The 18,836-nt window shown below is 41.0% G+C and overlaps 1 protein-coding gene across 2 annotated transcripts in view; it reads right to left on the reverse strand.

Annotated features, from left to right (window-relative positions):
• Positions 1-1,711: 1,711 nt before the first annotated feature.
• GOSR1 (golgi SNAP receptor complex member 1) overlaps positions 1,712-18,836 on the reverse strand; it is a 36,738-nt gene continuing 19,613 nt past the window's right edge. The window contains exons 7-9 of one of the 2 annotated variants that reach the window (XM_063342556.1): positions 18,076-18,105; positions 9,329-9,411; positions 1,712-8,007 (exon numbers count right to left, since the gene is read on the reverse strand). In XM_063342556.1, coding sequence (XP_063198626.1) covers positions 7,883-8,007; positions 9,329-9,411; positions 18,076-18,105 — 238 coding nt within the window. In that variant the 3' untranslated portion in view covers positions 1,712-7,882. The remainder of the gene's footprint in view (positions 8,008-9,328; positions 9,412-18,075; positions 18,106-18,836) is intronic. The other variant, XM_063342555.1, reaches the window with a different exon arrangement.

Here is an 18,836-nt window from a genome sequence, read left to right on the forward strand (position 1 = left end):
ATAAATACTGAAAGGGGGGGTGTCAGGAGGATGGGGCCAGGCTCTTTTCAGTGGTGCCCGGGGACAGGACAAGGGGTAACGGGCACAAACTTGACCATGGGAAGTTCCATCTCAACGTGAGGAGGAACTTCTTTACCCTGAGGGTGGCAGAGCCCTGGCACAGGCTGCCCAGAGAGGTGGGGGAGTCTCCGTCTCTGGAGACATTCCAAACCCGCCTGGACGCGTTCCTGTGCCGCCTGCTCTGGGTGACCCTGCTCTGGCAGGGGGTTGGATGGGATGATCTCCAGAGGGCCTTTCCAACCCTGTGGTTCTATGATTCTATGAATGAAAAAGACCCAAATTACTGAAATCCCCATGGCAGCATCCCTCACGTCCCTCCTCTTTCCCCCTTCCCAGAGGCACCGTGGCACAACTCCAGCTGAAGCGTCCCTGAAGTGTCACAGGAATTGAACATCCCCCAAATGTTTGTGGGTGGGTTTTTTTTTTTGGGTGGGGTTTTTGTTTGTTTGTTTTTAAAAAAACAAAACGAACCCTTAATCGAGGCTGGAAAATTATTTAAATTTCCTGAAACATACAGAAACACGGGAAGAGCAGGCCAGCAGATGCCTCAGTCCTGCTGTAAGGTACAGACACAGTGTGAAGGGGCATTTGCTGCCCGAATACAAAGCTCCGCTTCTTCGGAGAGGGCGGACGCGCCAGGAATGGCCTCTGCCGCAGGCTGAGCCCCCTCCCGCCTTCCGCCGCTCTCTAAGCTGCATTTCTTTACATAAGCAGTGCATGCTTTTATAGACCTGACTCACGAACCTCCCCACCTCAGTAATATTTTAAAGTAAATTTAGCGCTGGTGATACATGCCTGACCTAGAGGGAACTCCATTTATAGCACAGCAAGGAGATCTCCACGTATCCCCCCTCCTGCACCGGGCCTCTCTGCTCGGGTGTTTCTCCTGCATCAAGGAGACAAGGTGACCAAGTCCAAGTGTCGGTTCAGCCTCCCCCCAACACTGGAAGGTGGGGGACACTCCCGGGATGTCCCCACCATGACGCAGGCGCCCACCAGTCTCCAGCGGTGACAAGGTCCTTTTTCACATAATAAATGATCGTCTGTGTGTTAACAGCCGGAGCTGCCAGGGCCACCGGCTCAGCACTTTCACACGCTCACGATTTCATTTTACACCTGCAACGTTCCTGGAGCATCCTGCAGAGCCTTGAGAAAAAGTTCCCTTAAAAATTTGACGTTTCAGCAGCATTTCACCCGGAAAGAAGCCAGCTCAGCACAGGTCTGAAGTCAGAGGGATCTGCAGCAGATGACACACACGGGCGCGCGCACCAGCGAACGTCTTCGGAAAGTTTCCACGGCACAGCTAGCAGCTCGACGGGACTTCGCAACCTGCAGCGAGGAGCTTCTAGTTCTTCAGAAAGACGAAAGATGAAGAATATTGTCCCCACTTCCAAGAACCTCGCATCGGACGGATGGGCACGGGCAAGGAAGATAAGGAAAAACAAACCATGGGAAGGGACCACAGCCTCCCTGTTTACAGCGCTCGTGGAAGAGCACGCTGTGCACCAGTTAGCAGGGAATTTTCATGCTGGAGCTCTAGGTGTGGCTTTGATCGACAAGCTTGAAGCCACCCTGGGACAGCCTTTCTGGACTTCAAAGTAAGAAGAGATTTTATTTTTTTTTAAAAAAAGAAATGAAAATTATGAGATGAAAAATAAATTCACGTTTGAAATGTCTAGTTGAAGCCAAACGCCCAGGAAGCGAGGGAGGGGAATGCGACGGGCAGCGCGGCGAGCAGGCAAAGGTAAAGCAACACAAGATGCAAAACCTACGCAGACGCCATCGCACGCGTCTCAAAAACCACACCACCGACCGGCAGAGGATTCACAGGGCACGAAAGTCAAGACAGCCAGAAAATAACCCGCAATGAGAACACTGCGAACGCTGTTTCAAAGGCAGAGGGACTTTGATTATGGCCAGACTTCCCCTGCTGTCCTAGCGGTGCTCCCAAAACTGGGTTAGCAAAGCCTCGGGGTCCCATTAAGAACGAAGAGCAAGCGACAGGGGAAGATGAAGCGAGGGCTGAGCCGCGGCACACGGGCTCGTAACAGTCTCCAAGCGCCAGCAAAGAAGGGGGAAGATGAAGGCAACAGCAGGCTCTGAGTGTTTAATGAGCACAGCCCAGACGCTACGGCACAGGCACCGGCCGCACAGCTTTTAGACCCGGAGCCCCCTGCTTTGGATAAAGGGCTGGCATTCAGAAAATGTAAATACCTACTGTAAACACGGAGATTTGCTATTAAAACATTCCAAAAAAAAAAAAAAAAAAAAAAATCAAGTCCACGCAGCAGTGCATCTCCCACGCTCAGTGAAACGCATAAAACAAAGACGCTCCTGTCTCTCCCTATGAATTTCTAATGGAGCGCTCAGCTCCCCCCTTCAGCAGGAAATCTGCTCGTGGAATTGCACCAGGACTAAAGGAGCGGAGCACGGCTCATCCATAATGCAGGAACACCCACTGCACCCCGGCTCCTCAGGAAGGACAGCAGTTTGCAACAGGAACAAGAGTATTCTGGGAGGCGGATGGTTAAAAATATATATCTTACGCCTGTGCCACTATAAATTATTGACTGTACAGGGAGTTGGAAAAAAGGATTCAGCTCCATTAATAATTTAATTTCTAATCCAAAAGAAGATGGAATTTTATGCACCACTTATTACCACTGCCACAACTGGAAAAGCTAACTGCACTTCCCACCGTCTGAAACCAGAATTGCCTTTCCATTTTCGAAACAGTTTTTGAAGTTTCTTCTCCAGCTGGAAAGAGAAGAGTCAAAGCCTTCCCTTGAGAACGCATATGGTCATTCCTGAATATTCAGTAGGCACATTAAGGACACAGAAATCTCTCTTTACTATAAAGCAGCACTACAGGCACAGCACGACAGCTCTGAAATGAAGAGAACCGCCTCTCTTCACCCCGAGCCTTATGCAAGTAGACAGGTATCACACTGCCAGGCAGACCTTCTTGTTTGAGAAAACAAATATGAGCGGCGCGGAAAGGTCTAGCACCAACTGCAAAAACGCCAGGTACAGACGGGTCCTCCAGGCACGACGCTGCCCGGCTGGAACGCCGGAGGATAGAGGCGGTCCAGACCGCAGCATGGCTGGAAAACCACAGGGTACGACAGAAGCTCACAGAGTTTTTACAATTGCTTGTAACACGTTCAAAGTATCAGCTTATTTTTAGTGTTTGTGCTGCGATTGCAGAAGTGGGTGGGTGGGGGGGAAAAGGTACCAAACTACTGAGAAGTGCATTAAAAAAGGGGCGGAAGCACCTTATGCTGAGAAGGCTCTTCAAATCAACATCAATTTTGGCATGTGTTTGGGAATTAAATGTGTTACACTATGCATATACAGAATAGTCTTTAAAGCTTACCTGTAAAGAAAATCATCCTTGTTCTGTCTGTCAAAGAGCAGCAAGAAAAAAAGTCATGACTATATTCAGACCCTTCCAATGTGGACACCTGAAACAGAAGGGGAGAAGAGGAGCCCAGGTCTGCACACGCCGGCAGGAGGAACACATTCTGCCAAATGGAGCATTTTGGGTCAGAAAATGCTCCATCATATCTGATATTTGGTACCAAAATGGAGAACGCGCTAATTCGCATGTTCAGCGACGAGGCCAAACCGGAGAGATGAATCTTCTCTCAAGTTTAGGTAGGCAAAGATCATCATGGGGAAAGAACCAAGCACCCTGCTTAGAATTCTAATTTATTATTAAATTACATATCAAAGCTTTTTTAATACATACAGAGAATGCACAATAGGTGAGAACAAAAATAATTACAGTTACAATAAAATAACTTTCAAGAAGCTATATGAAAAGCAAAAAATCAGAAAGTGCAATCAGAAACTCGTTTGCAAGGGTCTGGACCGGGATATTTTCTGAGAAAGGGTTTTATTTTTTGTCTTGAGTGTTTATTTAAACTGCTTTCCTCGCTCAGGAGTAGACAGACCAACAGCCGCTCACATATTCAGAACTGAAAGCATCACCACTGGTTTCAGTATCCAGTTGACAGGACACAGGCTACAGGGCACCAAGAGGACCCGCGAATGTCACCTAGAATATGGCTCAGTTTTGTCTCGGTACGTCTTCCACTGCGGTCTCCTGCACTGCACACTGCTCAACGGGACCACTGCTCCGCAGGGTTTCATAACCCGATACTGTTCTAAGGAGTTTCGGAATTATTTCCTCCCTTCAGAAGCGATACAGCTGTTACCTCTCCTTCCTGTTTCAACTGAAAACTTTGAGGGGGTAGAAAAATAAAAAGAGAAGGTTATGCAACAAGTGATGTTGGGGAACAAGCTGCTAAGTTTAGAGAGTTAGAACAGTCCCGAACAAATGAGTTACAGGACGGAAGTGGGGGACCAGACTTGGCTCCCTGCGTGGCAGTTTTGGGGGAGCTTCAGAACACAGCTCTGGAGCACAAGCTCTCAACAGATTTATCTGAAACTTTCACATCACTTAAAAAAAAAAATTAAAAAAAAAAAATCTACTTTTGCTCTTTCGTTTTCAACATCCAGTGAGGAACTGACTCTTTCTTCTCACAGTAATCTTAAAACCGTCCAAAAGAAAGGACTTCTAAAACTACAAATGAAAAATTCTAGTTGATTATTCAGTGTAATGAATCCAGCAGGAATTTACACCACACTTCAATATCCAAAAGCTCCTGAAACCAATACTGGTTAATAATAATAAAAAAAAAGAAATAAAAAAAAACAGAAAAAAAGAAGTGTTGTGCCTTTCCAGGAAGGGCAAACTCTCACCAGAAGCACGGCACTGCTTGGTCCCGGGGACACAGAGGATGCGAAGCCCTGGCTCGGTCCCTGCTCATCAGCTACGGCCACACCGACACTCGCTACTGACTGAACACACAACACGGGGTGTTGCCCGAATGCCATTCCTCTGCTCTAGCCACCAGCGTTTGAAGATCACATAAACCCGTAAAAACAATAAGTCAAAAAAGTAAGGATAAAAACATTCATGTCTGTGTGAAGCATGGCACCAAAAGCTATCCATATCCCTTCCGTTCTGTAAGTCTATAAATTCCGTTCCAGTCTAAGGGGCTGTTGGACAGGTTCAAAGCAGGTGCTCGTGTACTGGCAAGAATAAAGCAGAAATCTGAAAAAAAATTGTGCGCGTGTGAAGTGTGCCCTGTAGAAATATTATGGATTTACTCGCTTCATTTTTATGGCTTAACAATAATTTTCTTGGCACAATTCTATTTGGTTGAGTTACGAAACGGCAGCTTTGCCAGGAATTGCAGAAACGAGACTTCTTTAACCACATTTTTTTTCCTTAGAGGAACCACACAATGAAAAACTCAGAGAACGTACGTAGCAACAGGAGACGTACCACCCTGTATTTCGGGGTTTGAGATTAAATACTGCAAAATCCACTCTTCTCATTTACAGTCCACTGCACTAACTACACGCCCATGGTATTAGAGCCGTTCAGGAGAATTAGCAAGTCTTCCCCCTCGGCCATACGCGAACACACCACTTCAGAGAGCAGAGCAGAACGCCTGCTCGCGTTGCTAGAGGACTACAAGAGGATGATGAAGGGGAAACTACAAGGTTAATTAAATGTATTCGTCAACACAAAACTCGGATTCAAAACCAATACAAATAAAACCGTGGAGGGGCTGCCAACACTGAAACCATTTCCAGTAAAGCTTTATCAGCGATAATTCAGCATATTCCTGTTTTTATACTAAAAATATATCAGTTCCTCCGCAACATTTTCGTAACATGAAAAATCAATTATGCTTACATATTTATTATAATCTACATAGTTTCCATAGCAGCTTTTTCACACAATAAGATTAAATATATGCACCAAATAATCAATTAAGTCCAGTAAAAAGACTGGTTATAAGATTAAATAAGTGAATTTATTTACGGTACTGCAGATCTCATATTGCCAACTATATAGCAACCAAATCCTACAAATCCTAAACAGAAGCACGACTGCTGATCAGGATCCCTTTGGGGGGGAGGGAATCGGAGAAAAAGCATGGAGAAGAGGTCTGATCTCCCAACACACAGATTCATTAATAAACCTCTTTTATCCATCGAGGTTTTTCATAAACCCCTTTAATAAACATTTCATTTCAAAGCAGGAACATTCCCAAATCAACCAAATAATCACCCTTTATTTAAAATACAAGCCCCGCAGTTTAACACATATTAATTCCAAATGCTTTCTAATCCCAACGACAAGACGACTGATCAGAAGTCGTCGTCGACTTTTTAGCGCAAAGTTGTCAGTCTGCAAACAAGCCTTCAAACCCATACAGACATTTTAGGCGCAACAGTGTGGTTTTGCACGCTACACAGGCACAAGTCTCTACTCCCTCCAACAGGTACTGCACAGACACTATAAAAAGCAGTAAAAAATTGCGTTTGTCCCACTAGAGTCTGTTCCAGAGGAGAACCTGGAGGCTACCTGACATTTGTGGGTAATGGCACACATGAAACCTGTTAGGAGCACTGTAAATTGATTGTGAAAAGAGTTAATCAAGTTCTTAGAAAGGTATTTCAGTGCCTCAGTTTGAATTTATTGGGTTATGATATGAGAGGTGGAAAAGAGCTGTTGAAAGAGCAGAAAAATCTGTAATTTGTCAATCTGCAATATCAAAGCCATTCCTGACGTCAGCTTTGTTTAGAGATGCAAACACAACAGGATTCATGTTGCATGTCTGGACAAAAAATATTCCCGCCCCCCCCCCCCAATGGTAAATAATACTTGTTTCACTATTCATACATTCAACTCTTTAATATGAGGAGTTATGTCCAAAACTTTTGCACGCAGATACATCTGCCTCAGGTGTAACCATCACAATTTTCATTTCCAATTGACAGTTTAGATTATATCCTACCTACAGTGTAAAAATATTAACGCTATTAGAATAACTTTATCTGAATTACAATATAGACTTTTCAAACTGCTTATCATGTCTTGATAAAGACCTTTATGATGCCAGCCAAAATCAAAGTATTTACACCCAAAAGACTTACTTTTAGGTGAACTCATGTTTGGTCACTTTTCAGATGACTGAACACTACAGTAAACAGCTGCGAGGACACTGTGCTCCCTTGTTACAAAGGGGGACTCCTTAGTCCCTTTAAAGCCACAAGAAACCTTAACAGACGTTCCTCAGAGGGAAGTTTATTCATATTCTGTGCAAAAAGTGAACTGAACAATCCTTCTTTTTGTTTTTTCTTTTTTTTTTTTCTCCTTTGAGGAATTTGTGTGAAGCACAGTTTTCACAGCACAAATTATGCAGAAATAACTAGTATCTCAACCATGAGTTAAAAAGAATTACAGAACACGTATTTAGTAGTAAAGCAACCCGACGGCTTAAAGCTGCAATATTCTTCTCACAGGGCAAAAGTGTTCAGTACTTGGCCTACAGGGGAAACTGGCTTCCTGCTGAGTTTCCACCCAAGGCCAACCTTTTTCCGCTTACCAGCCAACAACAGACCTCCCCAGCACCACTGAGCACAGAAACTCTTCTACCAGTCCTGGTAAGCATCCCATATTTACTTACCTTGCAGTGAGAAAGGGAATTAAAGACAAACAAATCCCACAAAATTTAACCAAAGGAAGATGTACGGCAGGGAAGGAGAAACACTGCAGCTTCAACCCCAAAACCAGTGTCGCAGTCTACCATGAGAAGCTCTAGACATCGTGCTGACACCCCCAGCCGTGACGAGCAGGCTGTTTGAAGTCTGGTGCTTCCCCCACTCACTTTTCCTCGACTGGGGGGAACAGGGATGGTGGTGATGAGTTTAGCAAGAGTCCAGGGGGAAACATCCATCAATGAAAAGCATACAGCAGCAGTAAGATGGTACAGACGCCAATAATGCCACCCAAGATGAGGGAATCTCGTCGTTTCCGAAGGTTGATCCTTTGGATCAGGCTGTTCACTGCTGGAAACCGATCTTTAAGGAGTCTGAGTCAAGGTCATATCAGCAAACAGTATCTTCACTAACAAGCCCCAAATTCTGTATGTGGAAATCCCAATGCTGCAAGAAACGGAGAACTGCTCCCAAGCTGGAGGAAGCAGATGCAGTAAAAAACACCTGATGGGTAGTTAGCGGGACTACAACTGTACTGCACTAATAACAGACCATCAGAGAGAAGAGAGAACAGAACAGCTTAGAGTTCACATTTACACAGAATTCATCACCTGATCACCTAAATTAACAGTGTTTGATATACTTTAACGTCCATTAAGAGAGGCTTAGTTACTTTTAATAATTGTTTTTAAGTGAGAATGAAAAAAATAAATGGGGCAGTTATATAAAACATCTGTGGAATTTATTTAATGGAATTCTGCTACTGGTGAAGGGAACAACCGAAGGCATTTGACTGAGAAAATCATACACTTTGCATGACTACACACTGTTCAAGTATAGCACATAAGGAAGAACTCCTCCTACTGTAAAATAATAAAGATGTAAATCTATCTTTTAATGTATAAAATACAATTGCCTACAAGGTAATAAGTTTCAAAGCTTCATGTCTTTGGAACCAAGAATCTTTTAAGGCCAAAGCTTATTGAATTTTTTTTGTTCTTGCCAGTTGTTAAGAACTGTAATGAAATTTATGGGTTACCCAGATACATCTCTTCAGGATGTAATCTGTCTAATCAAATGATGCTAATGTTGTTCTTTGGGCCCTTATGCCAGAAAGGAAGGAATAAGCGGGATAACGACAAACATGCATGACTTGACAATCCAGCACATTCTTCAGCCATGAGCACATAATATAAAGAGAAACCAATAAGCCAAAACCTTAACAAGACTGTGACAGACAGGAGGATACTCAGGTCATGAATACTCTTAGCTGTGAACTGTAACAAGCAGCAACGCATGCCTAGCTTCAGCTCTCGACAGTCTTGAAAGCACAAAAGCAAGAAGTAAAATGAAATTACACTGTTACAAAAACATACAGCAGGGAAGGCCATAAAATGTCATTGCAGATCTCTGCCTGAAAGATGAGGCTACATTGATTTTTATGTAGTATTCAAATTTGAGTAAAAACAACTTATTCACCACATTCATCATTCAGATGCTTCAGTGAGATTATCAAGTGAGAGTGATAAAAAAAAAATGGCCTGTTTGTCACTAATGACACCACCAGTACAGGTTATACAGCCACTGACATCGCAAAGCGTTTTGAGCCCCAAACGACAAGAGTGAAAAATTACACTATACCTCCTCTTCTGCACTGGCAGCACAAATTTTTAGGAAAGGATACTAGCCAAGGTATTCATCTTGCTTTGTATTGACTTCAACATCCCTCTCTGCGAAGTCATATTTTCTTTAGTTGCCATGGCAATGCTGTAGAAGAAAAGAAAAAAGAGTGGATCAAGTTGTTGGTGCTAAGAATAATCTACAGCTAAAACTAGAGGAAAGCAAGCAGGCAACGCTTCTTTGGAGAACAATGAATGAGGTGAAGCAATATGAATGAAACCACATTTTTTCCCCATTAATCTCTATCCTTTACACTTAAATGATTTCTCTTTTATAAAAAGCCATTAGCAATTGAAAACACTGTGATTTCTTGAAAACAGGCAGGGTTTTGGCATGTCTCCCCTAGCCTCAGCAAAAAAATGGTTCTACATTACAGGCAAACTTAAAGGCACTCTTCTGGCATAAGTTTTAAATTTAGAAGTTTGTTTAATCACAAAGCCCCATACTTACTTTCACTCTTGAGAGCATATGAAATTTCTTCCCTGCCATCGGGATATGATGGCTACAGAAGTATTAAGCAAGGAAGAGCTGACTCACAATTAAAAATCAATTTGCAAAGTGAATGTGCTGGTTGAGAGGAGACGTAAGTGCAGTTTGAGATCTGACACAGCTCACGGAGCTTCACACAGAAGGTTTCTGGATAATCAAGCCGGGACACAGAGTCACCGCGTGTTTGAAAACATTGAAACACAATGAAGCATTGGGATCTACTTGCTTTGGCTCAAGACTGACACTGTCCTCTGACTCCAGGTAAGCGGGCAAAGCCTGGATTCTCCTGCATTAAGGTCTCGTCCCAGCAAGCCCCATCTGACTGTTTTCCGTAAGCTGGAGTTGAGGGAGCTGGTGTATAATGAAATCATATCAAATGACGCTTCCATCGCAGTACAGATAAAATACATTTTTGAGCTTTGGTCCTAATTAAGGATATCATCCACGGGTATACAACTTTTCATAGTCTGTTTCTTTACTAATACGTGGTCCAGCTGTACGTACTTTATTCAAATACAAGAACACAATACAGGTGAATATAAACCAGAATCTCCTATTTCCAATTTAACACATTCTGGAAGCTGGAAAAAAGCAACTGTGCTTTTAAAAATAAGGCATTTAAATTAAGATTTTGAAGAACTACTCAGCTGACAAAAATTTTTCTCTACCTGAAGTTTCTCTTCAGCTCATAAAACAAGAGTTATAGGATGGAAAATGAAAGGGCAAGCTACTACTTGTAGCCCCAGGTAGCACTTCATGTAGCTACTTCGAATGCAATAGCTTTGTCAAGACAAACTGCACAGACTCATTTACATCTAGAGAAACAGTATATAAAAGTTTGGGCTCTGGAGATAAGGTGTCTAAGAAGGAAGAGTATGACAAATACTGCTCTCCTTGGCTGGCAAGCATTTCAAAAGCAAACAGAATAGGACATAAATACAACACGACTGGGTAACAACTCAGAAAACGCCACCTATATTGCTGTTGACTATATCTACATGAATACCAACAATTAAAACAAGTTCTTGGACAAGTTTGTGAGCCTTAAATATGGAGAGAAAGTGTTCTGGAAGAATAAAAGTTAAGTGGAACAACACAACAAAAAGACATAAATATGAGAAATGGGAACTAAAGCTGTAATTTCAGAGGAGGACAAACAGGAAAATACAAAATGCTTCTTTTACCCAATACAGACATCCAAATTTTCACGAGCATTTTGTGCTTGCTCACACTCAGTGCCTGTATACAAACACGATGCAAAAATCCCAGCTAACGTGAGCATTATTTCTAAGAAGGGGCAGGTACAAAGCTCCGAAACACACAGCGCAAGCCTAACATTATTCTCAAGTTCTGCAGTATAAACTGGACGTTACATTTTATATAAAGCCTTAAGATTTGCTAATTCACAAAGATTTGCTTAAGATTCTCGGAATGCACCTGCTTGATACATCTGGTCCTCGTGCACTGTTCTGTACTGAATTAATCTGGGTTTCAGGAGGTTATCTTTTATCTTTCTGTAATAGTTAAAATGTTGAAACATCATTTTTCCAGCTATTAGTACTAAAGTAGTTTGGTTGACCTGGCATTTGAGTACTGGAAGGCAATATAAAAAAAACCCACATTTATCCACTTTAGTGTATCTTTCCAGGTAAAGTCACACACACAAATTATATTTGTACACTTATTAAACATAGAACTCGCATTCCTGACATTTTTATAACAAAGACCATTTGATACATTTTATTTCAAGTTTCTCTCGGAACAAAACAATATTTGGAATGAGCAACAGTGGATCACCTACCAGGTCACTACAGTCAGTATCACAAGAACAGCTGGCAAAACCCAGCGGAGCCGAACCTAACAATCGTCCTTCAAGACTTACAGCGAAAGGTCAGCATCACAGTTCACAAACATCTTAAAGAAGAAAACAGCCTGGATCAATGATCCCTAAAGTATTTCTGGAGCAGTGAGTTCCTTTGGGCTCCCTTCCATTATAGCTGCCTACTCCAACTCAAGTAGCCCTTGATGCAGTATCTTCGGCCTTCCCATGATGTGCCAGGAAAACTTTAAAAAGAAGAAAAAAAGAAAGGGAAAAAAATCTGCTACCACCACTTCAGATGGAGGATGCCTTTTCCAGCTCTGGTTTTGCCCATAAAAACTAAGAGATCACCAAGCCAAAGCCCACGTGTTATAAGTGGTACGACCTGGGTTTTAGCAGTAGCAAAATGCCTTGGGAGGCAAGACGAGCTCATCACGCTGACATCGGTGAGACAGAGGTGACGGAAGGGCCAGCCTGCGCCTCTCACAGCTTTCGGGTCACGGAAGACTCTTCCAAAAGCTCTATACAGCAATTTCTTTTAAATAGAACAACATGCATTGACAGGGCAGATCAATATATTATTTTAAGGTTATATTAACATTCTGGTGAGCTTGGACATACATTTGGAAATAGGGAGTTTATCACTCATAAAGAGAATATAAACAGTTTGATAACATGTGGGCAAACCAATGACATTTTCAACCAGCAGCTCTATAGGAACAGATTTAACGTTTTAATACTAAGTTTTGAAGTATTAGACAACAAAAACCAAAAAAAAAACCAAAAAAAAAAGAGAAAAATGAAATTTCATAGCAGAACTAAGAAAAACCTTCAAGCATTTTTTCTTTTGTACTATTGAAATGCCAAATCGGCAGAAAGTGAAAATGAAACTCATAGTTAACTGGAAGCAACAGGGCTTGCAGTCGCCACCGCGGTGTCAATAAAGGGGTTGCCAGAATCCATTAACCAATGCTCTTTGGTTCTGCAAAAAGAAAAGAAAGTCCACAAAGCTTCTCTTCTTCGGCTGTGTAATACTGCCACACATCCTGTGTGCTTGTTCCTGTGGATATCCGAACTCACCTAAACCATAAATGCAACTGATTTATTGCATCACATGGGAGAGCCTTTTCAGGGTGAAAATTACAAGAAAAGAAAGTGAAAATTAGACTGGAGGATAAAGAAAGAATCGCACCATTGCCTATCCCAACAACGCATGAAAGCACCTAAGAGAAGGTGTTAACAGAAATTCTGAACACAGAATAAACAGCTGTATATCAACATAGAAAAAGCAGTTACCATCAAGGGCTGAAAAAGGGCCTATAAAATTAGAACAATAATAATAAAAAAAAAGATTCCCTAAGCTGTACACAGGAAAACTTACTCAGTAACCTGCAGCTTCTTATCTCACACCCCCACACTGACTTGATGCTTGCCCAGATGAAGTTTTAATCCAGCATTTCTCAAAGCACTCCTGAATTAAGCCACATGTTTTCATAAGATGCATCCAATGACTCATTAAGGCATCCATTAATTTACAGAAGTGAAAATACAAGACAACTGCCAGGATATAAAGTGTTCCCGAGACATCTCCAAAATGCCTTTGGAAATAATTCTTATAGATTATCATGGAACACGAGGTTCCTGCTTTAACATCTGAGGAGTGAAATTGTCCATTTCATATTAAAAAAACAGGTTACAAGATTGGAACCCTCTTCATTTCTTTTACCCGGTATTTTGAAAAATTTAGCTCAATGGGGTAGGTTCTACTGAGGAGCTCTGAAGAAAAAAAAAATAATTGTAGCGATTACCATTTTTAATATAATACAGTCTAGTAATGAAATGGAATTGTGATATCCATGAACAAGAATTTAATTGGACTGTAGCTACCATTAACAAGTCAAAATCCAAGTAAAAAGCACTGTTCTTCATATATAATTTGATGACTCAAAACACGAGCTGGTTTACCTGAGCCTTTGTATCTGTAAATGACACTATTAAATTTAAGGGCTACCAGAAAACACACAGCTCCTGGGGACTAGTCCATTGATTGGTCTTGTACAGTCTTAAGTATTGCAGCTTCCTCATATTCTTCATTAGGCAGGTTTTGGTTTCGTTCCCATCCCTAACATATGCTCATTGACTTACTGTTGCCATTTCTCCACCGACAAATGCATTTTTTAGAAAATTAATCATATTCTTCCCATTCACAATATCGGCCCCATTTAGTTACTCGTCACGATAATCTCCCCAGATCAAGAATGCCTTTTTCTTCTGTTTTGAAACTTCTACACAACATTTATGTTAAAAGATTAAATGCTTCTTACTGGAATCAAGATGACCCCGATTTAACATTTCGTTTGGAAACTAGCATGAGCTATTCTCGGGGCTGCACTGGCTTGAACTACTAGAGCTGGGTGTAAACCAAGTTTCTAAAACCAGATGGTATTCTGCTCTCTGTATTTAATATTAAAGCACTGCTGAAGCCCAACAATAAAAATTGCTGCACTACTGGAGAAATCTCTTCTAGGTAAGCCCAAGGTCACAGCCACAAAGAGCCCACCCACTTCTGCCACAAATCAGCAGGAATATCTCAAATTCCTGTGCTCGCAGACGGATTTCCTCAGCATTTCACTTACATTTCAAGCTTGAATGTTCAGTAGTGCTGTGGGTATGCAACCAAATTTCTCTTCAAAAGTAAAACTACTGATATTTGTAGAGTTGGCAGTTTTCATTGGCATGAAAAAGTACAGAGTAATAAATGCTTCCAGCCATTATCACAGTCAAACTAGTCTAAAAGCTATACTTTTAATGCTGCTTGACTTGGAAGTAAAGTGTTTTTACCCAGACAAATGTCTACGCTGTCGGGTATTTTCACCCCACCGAGCAGCCACATAGATACAGCGTATTAGCAAGTGAAATGTACCAAAAAGTCAATTCCTTGTTTCATCCACTGAGACAGCTCAGTCAAATCTACACTGATGAAGAACTAAAACAAAGCTCTAAAGGAACAAGACATGTAAAAAAAAAAAAAATATCAAATAATTCATGTATTACTGGAACTCCTGCTTCATTTTGTACTCCATGAATCATACTTGCTCATTTAAATTCATGACAATGTCTATGATTAAGGGAATGGACTCTGTGACTCTGCATAGAAATGCAAGATCTAGTTTTAAATTGGTAAAAATTCTGATTATATCACTTATTCTTTGCATATACATATGTACACATATATTCATATCTATAAATATACACGTGTGTGTGTATATATACATGCATACACACATACAATCTTTCAAATTACTTTAGAGATTATTGTGTCCTTCGATGAACATTAAGATGAAAACAAAAGGAACATTTCCCCAGAAATGCAAGTGATTTTACCTAGATACTTTGGCGAGGCTCTTCTGAAAAGAGCTGAGTCAAAATCTAATTCATGCGTTCATTACAGAATTCATTTTCCTTTCTGTAAATTCAAGATTTAATGCAAGTGAATTTTTCCCTTTTATTAAATCCTAATTATTACCTAAAGAAATACCCTAAATATATAGAGACACTTTTTTTTTTTTTTTTGATTAAATCTATGGCTTTGGTCTGTCTACAGAGTAGAAGAGTAGTCCAATCTGTTAATATAAAAATACAGACAAATCAGCCTGAATCAGGCCTCAGAAACAGTCTTACAATAAAAACCTAAGAACTTGTCACACTGTAGACGCAAAACTACCAAAAAATTCAAACCGAGCCAGCCTAAAAATACAAGTTGTTGGAAAACAAGAAATAAATCGTTTGCTATTTTGGAGAAGTGATAATGTTTGAAAATGAAAACCCGAGAACAGCAAACATATTAAGCAAAATCTATGCTTATATTTAAATCTGGCCAAGAGAAGTGAACACTGTTCCAAAAGAACTGCAGTACAAAGTATCACATCCCACTCGTTTCTGGAAAGAAATATGCTGCAGTAAGAACCCGTATCATGTAATTTGTTTTAAAATCGATAAAAAATTTAGTCCCAACAGAACATCTGGAATGACAGCCCTGCCCATGGCCTTAGTTACTGAACCATTTCAGCGTAGGTGCCCACATATTCTCTTGCAGCTATGGTTGTTCCCGTGGATGAACCACATGCAGATGAGTCGAGCTCTGCACTTCTTTGGTCTCTTCTCTACAGAAAGGCAGAGCAAGGGGTTCACAATTAGTGCCGGCTGCCAAGTCCAGGCAACGAGGTCACCAGCCTGCAGCTTCTCAACAAAAGCCTCTGCACCCACAGAAAAATGCTTTCCAGCGTTCAGAATCCCTGCCTAATAACAACCCCTCAAAAACTAAGAAGTGATGTCTTAACTTCCTGAATTACACCCAAATAATGAGTAATGAACTACAGCAGATGTAAACCTTGAAGACAGAGCAGTATTAGTAGCCAGAATAAGCTAATTACATCTCGCTTCACTCAAGGAATCTGCATTCAAGCAGCTTCCCCTGCACAGCTCCCTCTTTTACCTGGTTTACAATAAACAAAGCAATTGATAATCAGAAGTTGGGTAAATATATATCTGGTAAATTCACTCAAATGCGGCAGGGTTTACCACCACTTAATATCAAACCCGAATGCTTGCATTTACTGGGAATAACAAGAAAAAGAGTAAAACAAAAAATTCACTCTGGCTTCAACAGTGTCGAAATTGAATTAAGATGATATAAATGAAATTACATTTCCTGCTCAGTGTCATTACCAAAACAAACTCTTTTTCTACAAAAAGAAGTGTAGAACATTTTTGGCAACAACTACAAGGAGAGGTTCATTTACTACAGATAATAAATGGTGCAACGAGGAGTGCTGAAATCTAGCCTCTTAAAAAAAATAAAAATCAAAGTTCATTTATTAACAGAAGGAATGGTTTCAGTAAACAGCACCAAAGAGCTCTGAACCCGTCTGTGCGGTAGGGGTTACTGCGTGAGAAGCAGTCACTGCGGAGACAGCCGATTTGTAGTCAGCCATGGAACTGCAGCTCATCCATCCAAAGGAACCTCAAAGCAGTTTTAAACCAGCCAGGACACCTACTGATGCCACCATGGAGCTTCTGAGTAGGCTCAAAACTGAGGGAGGAACCTGGGTGAATATTCAGGTAGCTGCCCTGTCCTGAGCTCCAGTTTGCCATGGCTACGTTCCCTTGCACAGGTAAATCGACCGGGAGGTTCACTTATCACACATACACGCACTCTCAGCTTCTCTGATGACACATAATCAAGAGGCTAGGCAAAGAGCTCAGATGATAAAACACAAGTCATTTTGCAGGATATTAAGCTTAATAAATCACCATATGCTGTTTAATGCTCTAGTTACTGGAGCGGCTGGAAGTCAGAGATTCAACAAATGTTGAGCATTTTTAGGAGACGGAAAAGTAGGGCTACAAGTATGGCAATAAAGGAGAGGATTTTTAATCAGGAAAGGACTAGAACTCAAAGTAAAACAAATACTCACAGTAACTGTCCTAAACTTGGCAAATATCTTTCTGAGGCTGTGGTGAGATTATATCCACATTTTCAGACATTATTATACTGACGGATTTTGGTTCATCACTGCATATAAATGTGGTTTAACACATTCTTCCACAATGTTAATTATACTTAGCCCACTGTATGTACTTAAGCTAGCCAGCCCTTAATGGACGTAGAGCCTTGCTACCCCTCTAATTACTCTTCTTGATCACTTATGCCAGTACATGCATTATCTGAAAGTGTATCTTGATTTCTTTCTTCCCCCCCGCTTTTTTTTTTTTTTTTAAAGCAATAATCTAAAATTTAAAACCATTAAGTCAGCCACTCTGAATTATTGGTTTGCAAAATCCCAGAGTTCAATGGAAGATTGGTAAGGGCACTGATGATAAAAGTAATTTATGATGCTATGGTTCTAAGTTTCTAGACCAGTTAGAGAAGGTACCACTCAAGTATTCAAACAACATAAAAAAAACCAAGAGATAAATAACTACACAACAGCGATAACCTCTCAAGCCCTTGTGGGAAAAGCCCTTACCTGCATCAGCTGCACACTAGGGTGCTGAATACACTGAAGGATTACAGAAAATCATGCTGTAGAAGAGTGTCACTATGAGAAGCAGCAGCTTCTGGACTACTGGAATAGCCCTCAAAGGCTCACCCTGACATTCACTCTCCTCTATCATTCCCTTTGTTTTTGTAGGAGCTACTCACCTCTGAACAGAAACGCGCATTTTCTACACTAGGACGAATAAAATATTTAAGCAACACCATCATGTTGATATTGAATAGGGGAAAAAAACCAAACCCACCACCGTTTCATTGTAATACTGTCTTTGAGTTGTAAACAATGCAGTTATTGTATAAACAAAATGACTGATATCTTTGGACACAATTCAGTGTAAACACTGATTGTACAGAAAAGAATGAAAATTACTAACTTCATTCTTACCTTATTGTTTCTTCTATCAGTCGATCTGAGCTGAAAGCCAAAAGAAAAAAAATGAAATTAAAAAAGGAACAAGCATGAAGTGTTATTTTAGATTATTAAATCAAAAATCTCCATGACACAATCCTTCACAAATTTGCCTTTAGAATGTCTCGTTTTAGGATGCTAACAGTTTTTGCTACTACATAGATTTGGTATTCACAAATTTGCCCTTAGAATGTCTCATTTTAGGATGCTAACAGTTTTTGCTACTACATAGATTTGGTATATACGAGAGACTTTGGAGAAGATGCACATAGTGTCCTCTACAGCAGCATTTCCTAACTGTATGCAAGTGCAGATGCTCAGAACACATAAAATACCGAGAAGACAGAAAAAGGGGAATTAGGCTCCATGATTCACGGCTAATTAACGTTAACTGAGCCTGATATGTACCGGGAGCCCAGAAGAGTTTGGAAATGAGTATTAGAAAAGGAAGTACCTTTTTTTCTCCTCTTTGGCCCTGGTCATTCCTGCCCACCCCCTCAAAAAAAAGCAATTAACAATACAAGCTGAGGCTTGGTTCCAGGTAACAACATCTCCAAACACTGCTTCAGAGCTAGTTTTATGTGGTTAATGAGGCAAGTTCCTTCTATAGTAATACCAGTTGGATGAGAATTAAGTGATATGCTTATGGGAAACAGAATACACGCCATCCATGAGAGAAAGACCTTGGTAACAGGTGCCCCTTCCCCCTCGCTGCCACACATTAATCGAGTTTCTGT

This window comes from Chroicocephalus ridibundus, chromosome 7 (genome assembly GCF_963924245.1).
Source record: "Chroicocephalus ridibundus chromosome 7, bChrRid1.1, whole genome shotgun sequence".
Classification (NCBI taxonomy): domain Eukaryota; kingdom Metazoa; phylum Chordata; class Aves; order Charadriiformes; family Laridae; genus Chroicocephalus; species Chroicocephalus ridibundus.